Here is a 23,694-nt window from a genome sequence, read left to right on the forward strand (position 1 = left end):
TTTGTCAGGGTCTTCTGGGACGCACACTAGGGCTAGTGTTCAGAGGTGGGGCTGTGAAGCCGAATCCCTCGGCCGAAAGCTTGAGTTTGACCCAAGTTCACTGTGAATAGTGAGCTGTGATCTCACCAGGTGCGAACAGTGAGACCTGCCCTTGTGGAAAACGGCGGACTGTTTACAATCAAAAGTGATAGATGCAAGGTCTAAGCGGTCTGACCATGCGGGCCCCACGCCCGACTTCTGTAGGTCACTCTCTTCTCCCTGGCTATACATTATAACCCAGCCAGGTGGGCGTTCAAATCCATTTTTGTCTGAACTATTATTGGACTCTGGAGTTGCAAATTAATGAAGACAATCGATTTCTGCCTAACTGTATTTATTGTCGTTTTCTCTTTTAACAGGGGCATGTGCAATGCGTGGGGTGGGGGTGGGGCACAGAAGGGTGTAGCTCAGCAGGGTGTTAGGGAAGCCTCCATAAAAGAGTAGCATTTGGAGTCCAAGAAGAGGTCCCTAAGGGTAAGGAGTTAGTCAGATTGGGGTAGATCCCACCATGAGTAATTCACACTGTCCACAGAAACTCCAGGAGGAAAGAGATGAGCTTGTAGGCCAATAATAGAGAAGTCACTGGCCGAGAAGATCCGGGCTAAGGGATGATGCTGGATGGTGCTGAGAGTCAGTCAGAGAGCAATGAGCTTCCTGCTTTGTGTTTGTGCACTTCCCAGAGACTCTTCTGTGTCATTACATTATTCATGCAATTGCCTGGAGAGTGACGTGTGTGTTCCGGATCTTAGTAACCTGGAACCTCTCTATCTCTGCACACAGCCTCATGCTCTGTACCTGTCCTCTGACAAGGGATGAGATTAGACACCTGCGGCCCACACATCATGCCCGAAAGAAAAACAGCGTAACCGCAAATGAAACGGAACCTGGGTCTGGAAAACCGGAACCGGAAACTGGGTTCTGGAGAGCAGACATGCGTGCTTTAGCCAATAGCGCTTTAGCCAATAGTGCGCGCTAGAGGCTGGAGGAACGGGTTTTTAAAATCTGACTTCCTCAGGAGCTTTATAGGTACCACTGAAAATTATCTCAACTCTCCTCAGAGGTTGAATGAACAGAATTGCCAAGTTGTGTTCCTAAACCCTGGCGATGCTTTTGTCTGGGTGCTTGTGACAGACATGATCCCCAATTTTCAACAACAACAACAAAGTCAATGCTTTTGCAAATTGTATAATCTATTGAACGGATGTGGAAACAATGCCCAGATTCCGATCGTCAGCTTCTTGACATTGAAAGATGACATCTTTTTCAACCTCAGCTATTATCTGAGGTCCTGGGCATGCGTTGGGAGCTTATCTGACGCTGCCCCTGTAGTTTAGCTCTTAATGTCAACCCCTGAAGGATGCTGGGAGATCAGAGGGGCAGACTTGTCCAGGTTTACAGAGCCCAGGAGGCTTCCAGAAAGATGGTCTGAACTGAACACAGGGACAAGCTGAGTTGAGCCAGATGAGACAAACAAGAGAAAGTGTATGTCTCAGGGAGGTGTTACTTCAGGAGTCTGCACGGCTTGGTACAACCATTATGTGAATAAGCTGGAAGGTAACAGAGAAGCCCTGGCAACTCCCAGTGTTCAACTAAATGCTCATACTGTAAGATTATAGACTGATTTCTGGGTCAAAAATGGACTGAATTGGAGGCCAGATTAAATGAGCTATACAGAGGCAGAGTCAGAAGCTTCCAAAGCTGCAGTTTCTTCTTGATCCAGCCGTTGCATCTGTGACCCAAATCAGCTCAAGGGAGGGGCTGAGATGAGAGTGTGAAGTAATAGGTCAGACAGGCTATGTAGAGCAACTACCCAAGAAAGTGCAAACCCAAGATGAAGCCACATGAGGAATCAATCCAACCGAGGCTGTGGGTGGTGTAGCTTCCTCTGAATTTAAATGTTTTCTCTAGGACGGAGGAAGCTGTAAGGATAGATAGAGGAAGTAAAGGAAACTCACAAGGTTCAGGAGAAAATAAAGCTTAGGAGTCTCAGGAAGTTCCTAAAACTCATAAGAGCCATAAGTCTTATGGAGGGTTGAGTAAGAATGGCTCCCATAGGCTCAGGTATTTGAATGCTTAGTTATTAGGGAGTGGCACTACTTGAGAAGGATTAGGAGGGGTAACCTTGTTGGAGGAACTATGTCACTGGGGACAGGCTTGGAGGTTTCAGAAACCCAAGCCAGGGCCAGTGTCGCTCCCTGCAGTTCTGAGTGTCGAACTCTCAGCTATTTCTCCAGCACCACTGCCTGTGTGCTGCCATGCTCCCCATCACAATGATAACGGACTATAAGCAAGCCGCAATTAAATGCTTTCCTTGCTAAGAGCTGCCTCAGTCATGGTGTCTCTTCATAGCAGTAGAACAGTGACCAAGACAAACACCCTCCAGAGGTAGGTCGTGTAAGCAGTAGCACTTCTGGGAAGAGGAGGCTATGCTTGGTCGAGCTGCCTGCAAGGTGATCAGGGAGCTCCAGGCACACAGCTGTACCTGAACCACTTATGTACCTGTAAGCTGTTTTTGTTTTGTTTTGTTTTGTTTGAAACTGGGTCTTTACATAACCCTGGCTGTCCTGGAACTTGCTGTGTAGACAAGTCTTGCCTTGAACTCACAGAGCTCTACCTGGCTCTGCCTCCAGAGTGCTGGGATTAAAGGTGTGAGCCTCTACACCTGGCTACTTATGGCTCTGAAAGTAACCTGGTACCACACTCTGGTTAGTCGCCCCAGTAAACTCCCTGTTCACCAAGGTAGGCATGGGTATGTCATCCACGTCCTTTCTAGGATGAAAGATGTTTATGTCACCACCAGAGAAAGCGTACAACGCCATGGAAATTCCCCAACCCTAAAAGCTGTTACAAACCATTCAAGCTGTCCCATTCAATTGTCCATCAAACAGACAACTGCATAGGTTGCCAAAACAGTAAAAAAAAAAAATCACAGTGAAATAATTCCACGACAGCAAGCAATTATTGATTGAAATCCAATTCGATCATGGAGAATGATATTTCTGTGTTCGGACCTTTCTATGTAATGTATATAGACCATCCCATGTAATACGCACAAGTTGGGCACCTGCCAGACATCCCAGAGCTTAGAGAGTCAGGCAGGAACTGGAACAAACAGTGTGGGGAGCAGAAGAATGTATCTCCCTCAATTGGATAGGAAGTGTCACCCCCAAAAGGTTCATGTGCTGAAGGTGTGGGCCCCAGTGCAGCAGTGTTTAGGGGTGAGGCTTTAGTGGCTGGGTGATGGCAGCTCTGACTTTAATGAGTTAATCTAGGGAGTCATGACGCAATAGTGTTACCGAGAGGTGGGCAGGACCTCTACCCTGGATACAGTAGCTCAGTGGGGGATGTACTCTAGACAGATCTCTTTATCCTCATCCCTTTCTCCCTTTCTGATCACAGTTAATTGTGACACTATGTCTCTCCATGCTCTACCACCAAAATATTCTGCCTTACTATGGCCCAGGGAACAATGAAGCCAGGCAGTCCTAAATGGAGACCTCCAAAATCGTGAGCCAAAAAATTGGCTTTCTTTTTTTTAAACTGTCTTTCTCAGCTATTTAATGCCCGATTTTTCTTTCCTTCTAATGGCCCATGACCTGTGTCCCTGTCTATCTGGAGAACAAATGCATACCCATAGCTAATTATTACCAGGTCACTTCATCTTCCAAAGAAAGAACCATGCGGGCAACACAGAAGCAATCAGGTTCCCACCATCTGTAGGCACCTTCAGTGCCGACTTTTCTCACGGAACAGATTTACACTCTCCCGTGCAACCTCGAGGCCAGGGGTGTTTCAGATCTCAGAAAATTTGCAGGTTCTTTGGAAGGCCATGTGGTACAGGTGCGTCTTACTTAGCCCTCTCCTTGGGGACAGCCTAAGACAGTAGTCCATAATTAAACTCATTGCCTTTTCTGTAGCAAGGGGTATGAATAGTCACAAGTGCTACAAATTAAGGTCTTAATTTGCCACCACACCAGAAAGAAGGCAATTACCTCGCCAGGCCTTAGACACTGGGATCGCAGCTCATGGGAGATGGGCTGGTTCTGTCACCTTCTTAACCCATCCGATACCAGTCGACAGTGCACCTCCGCCCTCTCTGAGGGCACCTTTCTTCCCCTTTTCATGTTATTTAAAGTTGCAGGCAGGTTTTAAATACTTGTTTAATGACTTTAAGAGTCGGGTCTTCCTTCTAGAAACACTTCTTGGTGGCAGTACTGGTAGTGTCCCTTTGAAGACTCTCCTGATGTGTTGCTATCAAGGGTCCCTTCAGAATTGCTGGGTTATTCTGTGTCTGTCTGAGAGCCTCTCCCTGGGAGATGTGAACAAAGTCTTTCACCTGATGCAGTGCGCACATGCCAACCAAAGGAGAATTCCACCAAGGGCCAACTTCCCAACCAGTGAGCTTACTGGGCTCACATATACAGCACAGGTCAGAGGCTGTTCACAGGAGCATGGGTGACCTCAAAGCAGACACAGCACTACTAAACCTCACCTGGCATGGGCGATGACTTGTCTAGAGAGGCATAGATGGCTCTAATGTCAGAGCCATGTCCTAATTCTTATCCAAATGTTATCTTTAAACATCTCTAGTATGACTGCCAGAGTAATTATTCTCCTCCATCACAAAGACACAATCCCCTCTGTGCAAAGAGAACACTCATAGAGAAAACTGGTTCAAATCCGTGTTTTCAGTTTCTTAAAACATATTAGTGTCTTACACAGCTCCATGGACTCTCCAATCTGAGCAATCTATGAAAAAGAAAAAATAAGGGCCTCTTGAGTTTCAGGAACTAAAGCTAAAATGGACATTTTAAGCAGTGAGCGACTCCGGCATGCTTCCCTCATCAACTAAATCAATGAGGATTATCAAACGGTTCCTAGGCAACGGACCTCTCAAGAATGCTCTGAGAAATGCTTTCTAGTTGCCGACGACTTTCCAAAATAGCATGGTGTGACATACAGTTGATTGTGCCAAGAAATAAAGTCACTAAAAAACAGGGTCCGGCAGAATGCAATGGATGCTTCACACAGGGACCGGAAAGCACTTTATTCGTTGTGGCTGTTGAGCCCATGGTCCCTGGCAGCCCCGGTTGTGGCCACTGCTTTATGTCTCATGGATTTCACCTGAGAATTGGTATTGTTATTTACACACCTATATCCACAGCAGTGGTGTTTATAATAGCTGAAGCATAGAGGAAGCCCGGTGTCCACCGAGGAATGAACAGAAAGGCACAATGGGGCATAGACAACGGAATGAATGCTGTGCAAAAGGAGATTCTGCTCTGGGTTGTACTGTGTGCGAGCTGTGAGGACTCCGAGCTAAGTGAAGTAAGCCGGCAATAGAGGGATAATGCTGTAAGATTCTACTCAAGCAAGGTATCCAGATGAGTCACAGTCGCAGGGGCAGACGGAAGAATGGAGGTTAGCTGGGGTGGGGGCAGAGAAGAAAGTGAGGCTAAAATTGTCAGCGTGGGAAGATGAAAGGGACCCTTAGAGGTAGGAGCTGGTGATGACGTTGAGACAACGTGAACGTCCTCAACACACCTGGGATGTAGATGTAACAGTTAAGACCATAAACGAGGGGCTGGAGAGATGGCTCAGTGGTTAGAACACTGGCTGCTCTTGCTGAAGACCTGGGTTCAGTTCCCAGCACCCACATGGTGCCTCTCACAACCATCTGTAGCTCCAGGGCATTCAATGTTCTCTTCTGACCTACTTGGACATCAGACATGCATCAGAAATTCTCGTGGGGAACATACATACACATTCAGGTAAAATGGCCATACACATAAGATTATGAAATAAAAATATAAAAAATGTAAACATGGTAAAGTGTGTACAAAGGCCGCCACGCTAAATGAAATAATCCAAGCACAAATGGACAGGTTCTATCTTTTACCTTTACATGAGGAACCTACAATGGTTAAAATTCCTAGAGCAGAAGCAGGCTGGTGGCTGGGGAAGGAAGAGTCAGGAGTTGTGGTAAATAACAGAGCTGTCATTTGGGAGGTGGAGGGCGTGGGAGGTGGGTGGTGGCCACAGTTCCTCAACATCGTGAATCGCTTAGCGTGATTTTATGAATCATCACGGGACGAAGGAGACAGCGATCGGAAAAGCTGTTATTGTGCAAGCATTAGGACCCAAGGTCAATTCCGAAACCCACTGAGGAGTTTCTGCATTTGGTGCCATGTGCTTGAGACCCCAGCACTGGGAGGCAGAGACAGGAGGATCCTTGGAGCTTGCTTTCTACCCAGCCTTGCCTGATAGGTGAGTTCGAGACCAAGAGAGAGACACCACCTCAAAATGAACAAACAAACAAACAAAGGTGGACAGCGTCTGATGAAATGTACCCAAGGTTGACCACTGACTTCCACACATGCACACATACACGTGAGCACACGCACAACCCCCACCCCCACCACAAGCATGCACATGCACAAAAACACTTACAGTGGGAAAGTTCATGTCACGGATATTTTACCACAACAGAATACAAACAGGCAAAAAACAGAACCCAACAAATTTCTTATGTAGAAAGGATGACTTTTTGACTTTTATTTTTCAAAAGCGTTTGAAGTTCTAACAATAGAACGGGGCATCGACACATGACCTAAGCTGGAGAAACCCCTACTGAAAAGTAAAAATGGAATCCATTGCCTCAGCTAAGGAGCTCTTGAGTCCGTCCTGGAGCTGTTTGTTTTCATGTGCGAGCCCTCTGAACTCGCCATGGTGAGGGCTTTGAAAGGGGAAGATTACTGAGTCTCAGCCTTGACAAACTGGGACACAGACTCTTTTATAGAATCGGATGCAACTGGTTTCATCTGGATCCTTTCTCCACTGCCTTGTTGATAAATCAAAGCAGACACCATGTCAAATGAACTTCGCTCACAGCTGTTGCCAAATTGCTAAGTTTCACGACGACCAAATTTATCTCCGCAGACCATGAGCTCTGGCTTTTCAGCCATGGGGATGGTGTTTATTGCAGAGTCTGTGTTCACAGTGTGGGGGAACCAAGCCCTGGTGACTTGCAATGTGGGGAATCATTTGCCAGGTACCTCCCTGCTGTCTCAGGGTGAGTTACCACAAGTCTTCTCAATCTTAGCTCTATCCCGGTCCAAAAATCAGGGTCTGGGAACCACTGTCCTAAGACGGCGTAATCCCTTACACGAAGTCTTTGTGAATAATAAAAATTGGCTCATCAATGAAGGGCACTCGCTGCTCTTGAAGAAGCCCCGGGCTCCACATTCTGCAGTCGCGTGATGCCTCACAGCCAAGCGTAATTCCAGTTGCAGGGGATCTGAAGCCTTCTTCTGGCCTCTGAAGGCCCAGGCTTGCAAGTAGAACATGAACATTCGTTCATGCAGGCAAGTGCTCATACACATGAGACGAATAATAACTTTTTAAAAATTCAAAAATATGTATCTTTAGCAGGGTGTGGCTGTGTACATAAGGCCACATCTTGAATGTAGACCAGGCTGGCCTCAAATCCAAAGAGATGCTTCCCAAGTGCTGGGACTAAAAGTGTGCAACAAACACGCACACACACACACACACACACACGCACACACAATTTTAATTTATTTAAATTTTATTTTAATACATAAAACATTGTGCATCTATGTAGTGCTTCATATAGCCTTTCAATATGTTTAACTAAAGTAAACTCAGGAGGCACAAAGAGGTGGATCTGTGTGAGTTCGAGGGCAGCCTGGTCTACATAGTAAATTGTAGGCTAAGCCAGAGCTACAGAGTAAGACCTTGTCTTAAAAAGCTTTGTGTGTGTGTGTGTGTGTGTGTGTGTGTGTGTGTGTGTGTGTGTGTTGCACACTTTTAGTCCCAGCACTTGGGAAGCATCTCTTTGGATTTGAGGCCAACCTGGTCTACACAGCAAGTTCAGGAACCAAAGCTCCTGTATCAAAAAATTAATGTATATGTATATCTTTGGGGTTTTTTTTGTTCTTACGTTTATTTTCTGAAATGATGCTCTGAATCGATTGCTATCTAAACTCTATTTGGTTGAGTGGCTGGGGACACGTGAGTGACACGGTAGCACATCAGCCTTCTTGAGAGCTCCCCTTCCAGAGCAGGCAGCAGATGCTCTCTGGAGCCTGCTGTATCCTTCTAGCTTCTCCAGCTGTTGGTCACCGGTAACTGCCATCTCGTGTATCCCTCTCTGGGTGCTCTTTCTCCAGGGATGGGGTAGGAGGCACATATCCAAAAGTTGGTAGGTAGGAAATGGTACGCCAAGGCCTTGTCACCTTAGTTTATGGTGATTCCCACCCCAGAACTTGCAAGGGAGTGTCAGAGTCTTTGCTACCACGAGTCCTCAGCTGGCCTCCTCCTCTCCAGACCCTCATAGATGTTGGCCTCACTTACTACCCAAATGGAAAGACTGTGTCATAGCCTACAGCATTCTGCATACCCTCCACCACAATAAATACAACCACCAGGGAAGAAGTTTCCTGTTGGAATGTGGTTGTCTGCATCCTATAACCAAAGCGTGTGTCATCCTCAGGATAGCGTCTTAGAAGCCCATTCTTGTGGGCAAGCAGTGAGCTTAGGACATTATGTGTGTGTGGCATGCACTTTATCAGCCAGTCTCAGTCCTATACCCTTTAACTTCATCTCAAATTGCATCTTGTGAAGCTGGTGCCGTCTATGTGTCTCTTTCTTGGTTCACAGACAGGGAGGGGGTGAGAGCCTGGCGTTATCACCTTCTTCATGCCTGTGGTCACTTTATAGTTGTGGGTGAGAGATTGGTACAGAATGGGTCTTATCTAATGAGACCGAGATGGGCCTCTCTCTCCGGGCTCCTCTGAGAACAGGATAAATACAGCAGGGAAGGCTGTGAATTCAATTGAGCTAATTCGAATTTTATGCCATTTAATTTTAATAGGAGATGATTAGCTCATAAATAACACTCTTAACGAGTTGGAATGCAGATGTGTGAGAGCCAAAGTTGAGCCGAAGACATTATTTCAACATCATTTAATCTGATTCATCCTAGGAAGAATAGAGAAGGCATTTTTAGTGGACATCCAGACAGATGAAATTCTAATAAACCTGGGGTCTTAGTCAGTGTTCTATTGCTATGAAGAGACACCATTGACAAGGCAACTCTTGAAAAAGAAAGCATGTAACTTGGGGCTTTCTTACAGTTGCAGAGCGTTAGTCCTTTATCATGGGGGCGGGGGGAGCATGGAAGCACACAGGCAGTCGAGGTACTGAGGTGGTAGTTGAGAGGGTTATATTCTGATCAACAGGCAGCAGGCAGAAAGTGGGGATTGGGAGAGAGACAGAAAGATGGAGAGATAGAGAGACAGAGACACAGAAAGGCAGTGAAACAGAAACAGAGACTGGGAGACAGACAGAGACAGAGACAGAAAGAGTCACAGAGAGACAGAGACAGAGAGGCTGTGAGCTTTTAAAGCCTCAAAGCCCACCTCTAGGGACATATCTCCACCAATGACGAATCCACTCCAACAAGACCACAATTCTTAATTCTTCCAAACAGTCCATCAACTGGGGACCAAGCATGCACCTATACGAGCTTAAGGGGTCATTCTTCCTGAAACCACCACACTGGGTCTGGCAGAGTGGAACACTGCCCCATTAACTAATGACTATACCATCAGCATCTTTGAAGCAGAAGTTTCGCTATCACAGGTGTTAATGCTTCTCTTTTTCCACCATCGATGCCCCAGGAGCCAGAAGCAGGTAGGACAATGGTGGCCACACATGGACTGCCCCGCTGTGATTTCTACTATTCACTTTATTCCTCACCAACTTATGGTCTCTGAGAAGGCAGGAATGAAGTGGAAACTTCTGGTTTCTTTGGAAATTCAGTTTGTGTCATGTTATATTTTTCAGGAAACTATCTTGAGAGGATGTTTTGCTGAAGCAGACACGTGAGAGGGCATAGGACATTTTGATGGAGGGCACGTGATGCTCAGAAAGAATATAAATATAACGCCACAGACAGTGAGAGGATGCTCTTCCCTGGTCTTCACTGATGATACTCTACATTGGTTTGCTTTGTAAAGCCTTGCTGGTCTCCACTGATCTTTGTTTATTGTGACTTCATAGAGAAAAAATGAACCAAAGAACTTCCCATGGCAGTCCGGCTGCTTCTTGTCAACCTGTGCCAACTCAGAGGAGCCTCTCAGTTTCTTCTGGATCAAGCTGCTGCCATGGATTCATGTTTGATGTTTTCTAGCCTGGACTGCTGGTATCCTGACAATGAAGATTGGAATCACCCCCTAAAACTACTTCTAAACAGGTTCACATTCCCCTTGTCCTATTAACCATCTTTCTCCCCTACCTTTTGGTGGGTTAGCAGGGAGGTTGAAGTGTTTAAGAACCTTTATTCAAGTAGGTTTTGAAAAAATCAGTCTACATAGGAGTTGTGTTCTTTGGGGGCTTTTTTCACTCCATCTAGCTCATGTGTTTGAATGAGTTAAGAGGGAGTTTAAGACACACACACACACACACACACACACACACACACACTTCACACCCTAAGGTTTATTGGTGTTGTCTTGAAGACAGAAGAACTCTCAGTGAGAAGGGTTGTTGTACACCAGGTGCTACCAACACCATGTCTTACTCTGACAGTGAGTCCTTAGACACCGTGCCAAAGTTCAGCAGGTCAGGGCCAGGCTCTCATGACTATCAGGTCCCTTGAAAGTGTGTTTCCACTGAGAAGCACTTTCCACTCAGCTCAGTGCTGCTGTCCGTACAGAAGCCAGTGTTCTGGGGCACTGAAGGGAAAGTAACCACTAAACAAAGACTCTGACTTGCCTTTGTTGGGTTGTACACGGGCGGGCGGGAAGACAAGCTGAGCCAATAGAACTATGGAGAAGGGCAGAGTGGAGAGAAGATTTCTGTGTGTTGGGAGCACACGAGCAGCCACAATGGAATGCTCTTGAACAGTGGTTCTCAACCTTCCCAATGCTGTGAGCCTTTTATACAGTGCCTCAGGCTGTGGTGGGCCCCTAGCCTTAAACTATTCATCGCTACTTCATAACTGTAATTTTGCTATTGTTATGAAGTGTAATCTGTGTTTTATGGTGATTTGAGGTGACCCCTGTGAAAGGGTCATTCAAGCCCCTCAAAGGGTCCTGACCCCACAGGTTGAGAACTGCTGCCCTAGGAGAAAATGGACTTTTGGAGAAAGTCCAAAGGAAGAAAGGTGCCAGTCATGGGACATGTTTAGACAACCTTGTAGAAAAGATGCCCAAGGTGAGGTCTGACTCAGGGACATGAGGTGAGGAAAGATGGAGAGTCGGGGGCTCAGATTGATAAAATGGCATGAGAAATTGGGCTTTCCTCTGTGGGAATTAGGACCTTATCAAGGGGTTTTGGTTGACTGAGGTCACGTGATTAATGTGCATGAAGTATAAGCTGAAGGCAGCTAGAACAGGTGGGAGAGCAGCAAGGAAGAGCATGGAGGTAAGCAGGGTGTGTGTGTGTGTGAGAGAGAGAGAGACAGAGAGACAGAGACAGAAAAAGAGACAGAGACAGAGAGAGACAGAGACACACAGAAAGAAACAGAGACAGAGAGACAGAGAGAGACAGAGACACACAGAGAGAGATGGAGACAGAGAGAAACAGAGAAACAGAGAGAAACAGAGACAGAGAAACAGAGACAGAGACAGAGACAGAGAGACAAAGAGACAGAGACAGAGAGAGACAGAGACACACAGAGAGAAACAGAGAGACAGAGAGAGACAGAGACAGAGAGACAAACAGAGAGACAGAAAGACAGAGACACACAGAGAGAAACTGAGAGACACAGAGACAGAGACAGAGAGAGACAGAGACACAGAGAGAAACAGAGACAGAGAGATGGAGACAGAGAGAAACAGAGAAACACAGAGAGACAGAGACAGAGAGAGACAGAGACACAGAGAGAGACAGAGACACAGAGAGACAAACAGAGAGACAGAGAGAGACACACAGAGAAAGACAGAGAGAGACACAGAGAGAAAGACAGAGAGAGACTCAGAGAGAGACAGAAAGAGACAGAGATAGAGAAACAGAGACAGAGACAGAGACAGAGAGAGACAGAGACAAAGAAACAGAGAGACAGAGATAGAGAGACAGAGACTGACAGAGAGACAGAGAGACAGAGACAGAGAGAGACAGAGACACAGAGAGACAGAGAGACAGAGAGAGACACACAGAGAAAGACAGAGACACAGAGAGAGACAGAAAGAGACAGAGAAACAGAGACAGAGACAGAGACAGAGAGAGACAGAGACAAAGTAACAGAGAGACAGAGATAGAGAGACAGAGACTGACAGAGAGACAGAGAGACAGAGACAGAGAGAGACAGAGACACAGAGAGACAGAGAGACAGAGAGAGACACACAGAGAAAGACAGAGACACAGAGAGAGACAGAAAGAGACAGAGAAACAGAGACAGAGACAGAGACAGAGAGAGACAGAGACAAAGAAACAGAGAGACAGAGATAGAGAGACAGAGACTGACAGAGAGACAGAGAGACAGAGAGAGATTTGGACCGAGATGGCAGCGTGGGCAGACTGAGAGGTAGGGATTCTGGAAGCAATGTTTTCCTCTTACTTCTTTATTTCTTGCTAATATTTGTATTTGAGCGTTCACTAGCTGATGGTTCCAATCTATTCCTACGCTGTTCCACTATTAGTCTTTATCTAAAAGGCTAATTTTAGAGCAATTTCAGGTTCACAGCAAAACTCGGCAGAAGGGTACAAAGCATTCCCATCAGCCCCTGCACCCAGGCGTGCACAGCCTCCTGGGCTGTCCCTATCTGCCGCCAGACTGGCGTGTTTGTTACACTTGATGACCTTGCCTTGACACGTCCTTATCACTCTATACCTTAGTGATTTTGGAGCAATGCATCCTGGTAAGTATCCACCACTGGAACACCATTGCATTGAAACCCTCTGCGTGCTGTCTCCCAAGCCTCAGGAAGCCAGCTGCCAGACATTTTACGGCTACAGTTTAAGCATTTCTAGAACGCCAAATAGTTGGAATCCCATAGCATGTGTCCTTTCACATTGCTTTCATTCAGGACTCTCCCAACCTCCTTTGTGATGTCACAGCTCACTTCCTTTTCAGTACTGAATAATATTCTACTGCCCGTATGCACCACGACTTATCTACCCATTCCCTTACCTGAGGATATGTTGATAGCATCGATGTTTGGGCAAATTTGGGTTCTGGGTATTCACTGAAGGTGAAGTAGATAGATCGTTTCCAGAAATTTGGGTATTTTCGTAGCAGTGACACCAGGGAGAAGGCCCCGGTATTTGGTCAGAGTAACTGGAGTGGGATCCACATTTCCATGTCCACAAGGGCAGTGAGAAGGCAGCACAGCATGGTGGCAACAGTCGTCATCGGAAGAGCCTCAGCCGTGTGCCCGGCTGGGTACGTGTGCTCTGGGCACACGGTGCCCAGGTGGTAGGTGCTGTGGACGTTCTCGTGTTACAGTCAGAGAACAAAGCGAGTTGCCTGTCTGCTCAAGGCCATGAAGATCTTGTTCATACCCGGATTCCTGAGAGCATAAATGTTATACAGAAACCGGGTTTGCGCAGATTGACTCCTCGAACATGAGCCGCTCACAAGGCTGGCAGAGCGGATGTTTGAGGGCATGTAAGGCTGAGCAGCCACATTTGAGGATAAACTAATATCCCCCCTCGAGGCTGCAGTCAGCCGGCCATCCACCTGATGCCGTTAACAGCATCTGCGTGCTCTTATTTCTGTGAATGGCTGCGCTGTGGCCCCGAGCCCAGCCCAGTGGCACCTTTGAGTTGTTTAAAGAAAAGCTGCTTAGAATCTGAAGTCTCCTGCACACTTTCCCTGCTGGCTCGACTGTGAGTGCTTTGAAAAGACGCAGAGCCTGTATCACCACATCCATCAGCGGCCCTCAGGAATCAGATTCTGTCTGATTGAGGGACGTGAGGTAAGACGAGCAGTGCTCCGATTTCAGGGAGCCAGAGGTGTTTAGGCAACGCAGCCTCCTCTTGTCTGAAGTCTCTGTGTGTTTATGCACGCATATGATAAAAAATATTTGCCTTATGAGGTTGGCAAGGTGGCTTAGCCGTTAAGAACACTTGCTGCTCTTGCAGAAGACCTGGGATTGGGTCCCGGAACCCGGAACACGGCAGCTCACGACCATCTGTAAACCCTGTTCCAAGCGGACTCTAATGCCCTCTTCTGTGTGGCACCTTCCTCTGTGAGCACCAGGCACATACATGGTGTAAGGCATACATACAGGTAAAACACACATAAATAAAAATAAATACATTTTTAGTTTTTTTTAAACATTTATTTATGTATACATCATACAGCTTTCTGCCTGCATGTATGCACCCACAGGCCAGAAGAGGGCATCAGACCTGATTATAGATGGTTGTGAGCCACCATGTGGTTGCTGGGAATTGAACTCAGGACCTCTGGAAGAGCAGACAGTGCTCTTAGCCTCTGAGCCATCTCTCCAGCCCTACATTTTTAGTTTGTAGTGTGAAGTGGTCTAAATGAGCGCATTCAGCAAAGTGACAGTTTGGAGACTCCACACTGCTATCTCCCTTTCTTGGCTGTTACTGCTACGGACAGTAAAGTGCAGCACAGTGTGAACCCCACCCTTCTTGGTGTCATGATGTTACATGGTCATCGTATGCTCAGGTATGTGTAAACCTCATACGTGGGTAGAACACGGCACATGTGAAATGATCCAGTATTAAACCGGGCCATCCTTCTTGCCACACAAGATGTAGACCCATCGCCACGCCATGAACTGCCCTGGTAGCACCACTCAGACACAAAGCCGTGGCCCTCAGCACCTACCTTCACCTCAGGCAAGAGCACAGCTGCACTCTGCATGGCTGAAGGAGCTGCATAGATTTGCCGCCTCACCTCTTCCCACTCACTCTCCAGCACTTCGAGCCAGGGTAGGAAGTCTAACAGGACGTGCTAACTCACACTTTGGCTGGAAGTAGTGAGTAACAGTGGCTTCTGACGTCTCAGCACAAGCCAGGCATCAATCATATCCACAGAACACTCCGTTTCAGTCAAGCTGCCCTGAGCTCCACGTTTTCTGGGGACAGAATAACGACAGATAACACAACGGTAGGTAGGTACCGACTGGCATTTACCAATCGCAGAAGGAACGGGCATCTCTTGGCTCCCAGTAGCCGCTTCCCTCAAACCACAGAGAGGAGGCCACTGGCTGTTATGAAACTTGGAAAGAGAGCGAAGGCAGACACGGTTCAGAGTCTTAAGGACGGGTCCCCTGGGAAGCCCGCTCAGCAGTGTCAGGCCAAGGACTTTTAACTCCTTGTTGTAGACACCGAGCCTCACAGGAGGGCTCCTGATGGACTCATGATGGAAGGATCAATATCATGCTGGTTAAGGTGGGCATGGGACCATCCTCGCAGGGCACAGGAATTTGGGTGTAGGGTGTAACTGGACTGGAAGATCTACAATTTGCCAATGTTACAGAGCAAGTGGTCAAAAGGTAGGCAAGGAAGAGGCGACAAACACCACACGCAGAAGGTGCCATCGACAGTGTCTTACAATGTGTGGAGAGTATTTCAAGAAGACAGCTTCGCAGACAGCTCTCTCATGGCCCTCGGTACTGAAGGCTGTGCTAAACTCCCAAATCTGCCCACACACCCCATCCCAACTTCTCAACCCTCATCCCTCTCTGGGGCAGTTGGACATGACATTATATCAGTTGCATTTTTATCCTATGACAAAAAAAAAATACCTGAGATAATCAAGTAACAGAGAAAGAAGATTTACTCAGGGTTGCAGTTTGGGGGTGCTCAGCCCATGCTTCCTGGGCCCCATTGATTCAAGCCTGAGGTGTGGCAGCACATTAAGGTGGATGTGCAAGGCAGAACAAAGACAGACAGAGGACCCTAATGGCTAAGCATCTCCCACAAGGCCCTCCCTCCTGCAGGCTACACCCCCTCCCAAGTGTCACCCTGAGAGCCAAGCCTTTACTCTCTCTCTCTCTCTCTCTCTCTCTCTCTCTCTCTCTCTCTCCCTCTCTCTCTCTCTCTCTCTCTCTCTCCAATAGCTCTAAGTGGGGGTTTGAATGAAGATGTCCCCCATAATGGGTTCAGATGCTTGAATACTTGGTCCCCTCCCCATCCTGTCGGTGGAACTGTCTGGGAAGGATTAGGAGGTGTGGACTTGTTGGAGAAGTGTGTCACTAGGTGTTGGCTTTGAGGTTTCAAAGGACTCTCACCGACCCTGTGCTCTCTGCCTTCTACTGGCTATCTTCTGAGATTAATGAACTGTTCTTGCTGCCCAGCCTTTGTTCCACCATGATGGTCTCTAACCATCTGGAGCCGTAACCCTAATTAAATGCTTTCCTTTATAAGTTGCTGTGGTGATGGTATTCTGTTACAGCAATGGAAACCTTAACTGATGATGATATTGATGATCTTGAATCCCTGGTCCTCCTGCCAGCATTTCTTGGGTGCTGGAATATCAGTATACCCCATCCCTCACAGCTTAACACATTAATCCTTGGGGGAGTGTTCATGATTCTAGTCATAGCAGACATTCATCTCATGTGACCTGGACAGTGCGATAGCGCGCGCCCGTGCACAGACACACACACACACACACACACACACACACACACACACACACACACACTGTTGGGCTGTGTTGGGTGAAGGTTGTCTCTGTATATTCAATTGTTGATTGTGGCACCAGCAGAGAGCTGAGTACTGGCTGGGTTTTGGTATTGTTTTCCTTACGGATCATCCCTCGACTGGATATTTTGTAAACACTCTCTTCCTCCTCTATTATTATTAGTTTAATAAAGATCTGACGCCAGTAGCTAGGCAGGGAAGGGAAGGCGGGACTTCCAGGCAGAGAGAGGGTCTCTGGGAGGAGAAGCAGAGGGAGGGGGATTTGCCAGCAGGACACAGAGGTGGAAGGATGTGGCCATCACCAAGGAGGTAGAGCTGGCCACGTGGAGGGACATAGAGACAGAATCAGTCGGTTGAGAGTAGCTAGGAGGGAGCCCAAGCTAAAGGCTTAAGCTTTAATAAATATTAATACGTCTTTGTGTCTTTAACTGCTGGTGAGTCCAGAAAGTCCTGCAGTAACACACACACACACACACACACACACACACACACACACACACACACACACTCTGACTACCCTATGGAATTTTTCTCTGCAAGCCAAGAAGATGGCCTCAGGGTGCAGTGCAAGCTCATGGCTGCCTAGGGCAACTTGGCAAGGAGGGGTCCAGCCTGAGGTTGAAAAGTGAGACGTTGGCAAGCAGAGCTATAAATCAGGGAGGAACCGACTGCCCATTGCCAGGCAAAGGCTTCTTGTAACTTCTATTTCTTTCCCATGGGTTAGTCTAGATCTGTCTCAGCCAGACAGTAAAAAGGCATTAATCTAGTTTGAACTGGATTTCTGCTTTGTGGTAACAAAGGTTCCTAGGCACACCAATAGATATGGAATTTGAAATAAAGTTAAGTTACGGCAATCATTCAAGGAGCGAGAAGTCCTCTTTTCTTTGTCTTATACTGTATTAATTTGATATTTAGAATATATTTAAATATATTAAACATGCAAATTTAGAAAAAGCTAAATATAAGGGATGAGGGAGGATTGGGTGGCAGGGCACAGAAATTATGAAAGAGGATGTAATGATAATTATGTTTCTAGTTCTAATTCTGCGTGGACTTTTTGTCTAGTGGTGGATAAGTGCATGAAACATATTCACACATGTGAATGCAAGGCATCACGGCTTCTAATTATGAATGCCAATTATAACTGTATGGATGTGCTCTGGTATATGACTTTGGGGCTGGTTAATTTCCGTGCGTGATTTTCTTTTTAATCTGGGAGGTTTTTTTTTTAATGGTAAGGTTTATTTTTAGGGGGAGGGGCCAATTGGGAGTGTAGCTGCTGCAGGCCACCTGGAGTCACTGCGTTTGCCCATATGGCAGGGGGCTCGGTGGTTCAAGACTATCTTTGAATTATCAGTTAAGGTTTCCATCCCTGTAACACAACACCATGGCCACGGCGACTCACAGGAGAAAGCATTTAACCAGGGTTACAGTTCCAGATGGTCAGAGTCCGTGCTCAGGCATCTCAGACAGCCTCAGCTCTAGGCGTGAGCCTACTTAGCTCCTCCTTTCGAATCTTCTTGGGCCTCAGCACAAGACCCCCAGCACACCTCAGCACACCTCTGCCTTCGTCCAGCACTTCGAACTGAGTTCTCTCTCCTTATGACCCAGACAAGCCGCAGAGAGGGAACTCCAGGCTTGAGGAAGAGCTCAGGGGTAGGACACACTCCCATCAGAGCAAGACTGTGGATTCAGATTCGATCCTTGGCTCTGAGGGGGAAACCTGGGCAAACCCCTTGGCTGAGTAGATTAAAGGAGTATGGTCAAAGCCCATGTTGTTGCTATTGGCTTAAAGGGCAGCCGGCTTGTCCTGTAAGTTTGCTTCTCCGGAACTGCACAACCAATGGAAGGCTCCTGAAATTTAACCAGATGGTTTGAGCTGTCTTTTGTTAAACTGTTTCTGTGTATATGAAACTAGTGACTTTTTTTTTAAAGAAAAACATTCTGTTTATTTTATGTGTACTAAGTGTTTGTCTGCACCATAGTATGTGCACTTTGTGCATGTGATGCTTGAGGAGGTCAGCAGAGAGAGTCATTAACCCTGGAACTGGAGTTACAGATGGTTGTGAGCCCACCTTATACGCGCCTGGAACTGAACCCAGGTCCTCTGCAAGAACAGCAGTGCATGTAAACCATTGAGCCGCCAGCCCCACAACACTCATTTTTGGTTGCTCTGTTCTAAAAATGTTTCCATTTATCAGATAGAAATTAAAGGGGAAATGATCGTCCCTTCACTGCACCTCCTGCTACCTGGGATAAGGTCCATTTTTGTCTTACCACTGGTCCAAGGTGTGACTGTGAATGCTAAGACTATGTCTTACTGAATTTGTTCATATAGGCTTTCACACAGTCCTTGACGCAAGTGATGTTTCCTTTCCATACACAGGACTGTTAAAATCCACAGAACCTCACTTCTTTTTTCTTTCTTTTTTTTTTTCGGAGCTGGGGACCGAACCCAGGGCCTTGCGCTTCCTAGGCAAGCGCTCTACCACTGAGCTAAATTCCCAACCCCAGAACCTCACTTCTTAAAGTGTGACCGGCAGGCCAGCATCATCAGCACCTGGAACTAATGCTGAGACCCCAACCCCGTTAACTGCTGGTTTCTAAGTCAAGTTTCAGAAGTGTTGCCGCAGGAAATACAGACTCAGAGCCTTCTGGGGGACAGGAGAAGACTTAGCACAAAACAAAACACCTCCATGTGCCCCAAAACAGATTGCTCAGGGAAAAAAATTCAGAGGCAGTGTGAGGGCTCAGGTCGGGTGGAACGGATCTGCTACATCAAGGCAAGGTCACTCCTGGGTAGTGTGTTGCCTTGGTGAGAAAGGGGAAGGGGCAGGTAACAGAAGTGCAGCGGAGAGATGAGGCAGGCTGTAACCAGGGAGGTGAAGTGGTGGGTTTTGGTGCCAGGAGCGCCACATAATGGAGCCAGCCGCAGATGGATGCGTGCGGGAGTGCGGTGGGGTGGGGTGGGGGGAGAACATGGGGTAAAAAGAGACCTAAGGCTGTGAGCTGCTAGGCTGGAGTAGAAATTTCAGTGAGGCTGATACACCTGGTGATAACCCCATATGAAGGGTCCTCAGGATCCTTTGCCCTGCACAACATTTAGGTCACACGGAAATAGGACTTTTCTCCTCCCACCTTTAAGCTGGAGATCATGATTAAATTTAAGATCTGATTTGGTTCCAGGATGAGAGACACAGGCTAGTCCTCTTCCGGTAGACAACCTTCAGGATCTTAACCCTAGACTCTGCGGATGAGGTAAAGGAAACAATAAATTAAGAGTGTCGTTTGGGTACTTAAATGAATTGGGTTTGGGCTAGAGCTTGCCGGAAGCTTTTTCAAGAACGCCCTAAATGGTTTCCACTCGCGAACGGCGCCAGGAGTGCTTAATAAGTGTAACCGGGCGATCCAAGTAGCAGCAGCTCCTATCCAGTTAAGCGAACATCCCCAGAGAACAATAATTTGCAGAACGGCCAACTGCAATCTGAGAGAGGGAGACGCTGGCTACTGGAAGTCTCCGCCAGCCCGAACCTGCTTACCCCGCATTCCTCCAGTTCATCCCGAAAACCCCTCCGTTTACAATTCTTTTGGCCCTGAACTCGGCAATTTAGGGGAGAAGCCGAACCCCAGTGGCTAGGACGCCTCACGGAAGCCACGGGAACAAAGTAGGTCGCCAGGCTCTCCTGCAGGTCGAGCGGGTCTTGGCATGACCGCCGCAGGCGGGCGTCCACGGTGGCGGGCTCCCGCCCCTCACGCAGCTGCGACCTGCGGGGGCGCGCGCAGCCTCGTGGGGTTCTCGCGGATGCGCGCCGGGCGGGGAGCGCGCAGGGCGGAGAGCCGGGCGCGAGCGACGCAGCTCACCTGCCGCGGGCGCCACCACGGACGTGCCACGCGGGTGGCCCTCGCTATTCGGCAGCACCGAAGGAGCCCCCCCTCGGTCTGGGCGTGCCAAGGTGACCCCCGATGACCCCCCTGCCCCGCAGGCTGCGCGTCTCTGCTGCTAGGGGAGCGGCGCCAAATGCATGCATATCTTTCTGTCTGTTTGGGCACCCACCTCTGTGGTACACACCTACCTTTTATAGCCCTTGCACTCTGATCCGTGCACACGGGAGAGGCTGGGACCCCACCCCTTTGTTTAAGTCTGGAGGTGTGTTTGGGGGTGTGCACGCGCGTGGGGTATGTTTGGGAAGGGTGGGAGTTTGAGGCCCTTAAAATATTCCACCCTCCTGCAGACTTGTGGCTGCTGGGCGGTGCTCTCTCAGCTGCCCAAATGTCAAACAGTTGTTGGTTTTCAGCTTGGGAGATGCAATTAGCCAATGTCGGTTCCCAGCGTCTTGGCGAGTGTGCTGGGGTGCATGTGCCGCCTCGGGGAGTCCTGGTCCGTGTTTCCCTCAGTGACAAACAGCATTTCGGTTGTGGGGTTTCATCCGTGCAGACTTTAGCTTTTGTTTCTAATTCCTGAAGCTCGTGGCATTTTGACACTGATATCTGAGCCCAGGGTTGTCTGTCGGTCTCTGTGTGTTTTGCATGATCTTGGATTGGCACCCTACTGTACCCAAACATTAAAAAGCCTGTCTTTCCGTTGAAGAGGACAGGGGTTAAAATGAACGAAGACCCGAAGGTCAATTTAAGCGGGCTGCCTCGGGACTGTATAGAAGCTGGTACTCCGGAGAACATCTCAGCCGCTGTCCCCTCCCAGGGCTCTGTTGTGGAGTCAGAACCCGAGCTCGTTGTCAACCCCTGGGACATTGTCTTGTGCAGCTCAGGAACCCTCATCTGCTGTGAAAATGCCGTCGTGGTCCTTATCATCTTCCACAGCCCCAGCCTGCGAGCACCCATGTTCCTGCTGATAGGCAGCCTGGCTCTTGCAGACCTGCTGGCTGGTCTGGGACTCATCATCAATTTTGTTTTTGCCTACCTGCTTCAGTCAGAAGCCACCAAGCTGGTCACAATTGGACTCATTGTCGCCTCTTTCTCTGCCTCTGTCTGCAGTTTGCTGGCTATCACTGTGGACCGCTACCTCTCGCTGTATTACGCCCTGACGTACCACTCCGAGAGGACCGTCACCTTTACCTATGTCATGCTAGTGATGCTCTGGGGAACTTCCACCTGCCTGGGGCTGCTGCCTGTCATGGGCTGGAACTGCCTGAGGGACGAGTCCACCTGCAGCGTGGTCAGACCCCTCACTAAGAACAACGCCGCCATTCTCTCCATCTCCTTCCTCTTCATGTTCGCACTGATGCTCCAACTCTACATCCAGATTTGTAAGATTGTGATGAGGCACGCCCATCAGATAGCCCTGCAGCACCACTTCCTGGCTACGTCGCACTACGTGACTACCCGGAAAGGGATCTCCACCCTGGCTCTCATCCTGGGGACCTTTGCCGCCTGCTGGATGCCTTTTACCCTCTATTCCTTGATCGCCGATTACACCTACCCCTCCATCTACACCTACGCCACCCTCCTGCCCGCCACGTACAATTCCATCATCAACCCTGTCATATATGCTTTCAGAAACCAAGAGATCCAGAAAGCCCTCTGCCTCATCTGCTGTGGGTGCATCCCTAACACGCTGTCCCAGAGAGCACGCTCTCCCAGCGATGTGTAGCAGCGTTCTCCCCACAGGACGCTGGCTCTACTAAGCGCCCCACTGCCCAGGGCAGCCGGTGACTTCCTCCCCTTAAATTCTTTGCACTGGATCTCACAGGCAGAAGCAACGATATCTTTTAGACTAGTGTTGGCAGTGGAAATCATGTTACCAGTGTTTTAAAAAACTCAACTTCTCGGCTTAGCATTCTGTTGTTTGGTTTGGGAGTTAGGAGTTGTTTGTTTGTTTGTTTGTTTGGAGGGTGTAGTGGCACCTCATGTGGCCGTAAAATTATACACAAGTCTCAGGATTTTTAACCTAGACTTGAAAATAAATCAGTTTTAAAGGAAACTGGAGAAGGAATTGCTTTTTCTGAACTTTGTTTGTTTGTTTTTTAAATCAAGATAGACCTTCCATTCTGTATGTATCTAACAGGATAGGAGCTTTTTCATATGACCAAAATAGTTTACATAATTACGTTTGGGAGGACTCATGTTTATTTCCATGAACTCCATAGAAAGTGACCAATAAAAAGGGCGGGAGCTCCTTTATTCTTTCTCTACTCTCAGTAGTAGTGACTGCTCGTCAGAATCACTTTGCAGTTTCTCCGTGCTCCAGTTTGGTTTGCATGGTTACCATGGTTGTTAGACAACCGACTGCAATACCGCCAGGTTAAACCCAGAGTTAAAAGAGTCACTGTTTTCAATACAGTTTCCAAAGCGAGTCATGAAAGAAAAAAAAATGTTTCCAATTACATAAAAGATAGCACTGATTAGATTTGCCATTGTGATTGTTAAAACTCCAGACTAGTGGTTTTCAGAGAAAAGAAAAGAGAGAAAATATTAATGGTATCTATTAAAAGTAGATTATATTTATTTTTAATATGTTCTGAGAGAATAAATGGGTGCAACACTATTAAGAAATATACGAACATCACTTTTCTCATCTCTGTCTACGAATGCATTGTTATCCTTGCTTAAGATGAATTAAGTATTATAAATGGGAGTTTTTCTGGTTCATGTGGGTACTGGAGCAGGTGGTCGCCATTCTTGATAACTAGGTCTGTGGCATGCCCGGTTAACGTGACTGGTGTGTCCCAGCTGTGTCCTGTGTGCGCCCAAGAAGAATGCCCACATGTCTGTTGGTGAACAGTTTAATTTCCTTTCACCAGAAGACATCCTCAGTGCAATAAGTACTCTGCCGCCGGCTTTCAGAGAGCAAAGGTTTAGCTGGTAAACTCCTACAAGAAGTGACTTAAAGCACTGTACAAGATCACTTTGTCCAAACATCATTTTCTGTCAAGGCAGACAGACGTAGACACACTGTCCATCCTGTTCTCAATGGGCTCGTGGCTGTGTCTATACAGGAAAAAAAAAGTATTCCTGAATAGCACCTCAAGACCAGTATTTCGGGGT

At 47.6% G+C, this 23,694-nt stretch overlaps 1 protein-coding gene across 4 annotated transcripts; it reads left to right on the plus strand.

Moving 5' to 3' along the window:
* Positions 1-19,675: 19,675 nt before the first annotated feature.
* On the plus strand, positions 19,676-23,210 carry Gpr12 (G protein-coupled receptor 12). 4 transcript variants are annotated; one of them, XM_017598463.3, is made up of 2 exons: positions 19,676-20,645; positions 21,288-23,210. In XM_017598463.3, the coding sequence occupies exons 1-2, from the start codon at positions 20,399-20,401 to the stop codon at positions 22,298-22,300; spliced, it is 1,260 nt and encodes a 419-aa protein (XP_017453952.1). In that variant the 5' UTR covers positions 19,676-20,398; the 3' UTR covers positions 22,301-23,210. The 4 variants fall into 4 exon arrangements, with proteins under 4 accessions (XP_017453952.1, NP_001032372.1, XP_038945725.1 ...); NM_001037295.2 differs by having other exon boundaries at positions 20,451-20,645; positions 21,281-22,627; XM_039089797.2 differs by having other exon boundaries at positions 20,523-20,645; positions 21,685-23,210.
* Positions 23,211-23,694: the final 484 nt, after the last annotated feature.

This window comes from Rattus norvegicus, chromosome 12 (genome assembly GCF_036323735.1).
Source record: "Rattus norvegicus strain BN/NHsdMcwi chromosome 12, GRCr8, whole genome shotgun sequence".
Lineage (NCBI taxonomy): Eukaryota > Metazoa > Chordata > Mammalia > Rodentia > Muridae > Rattus > Rattus norvegicus.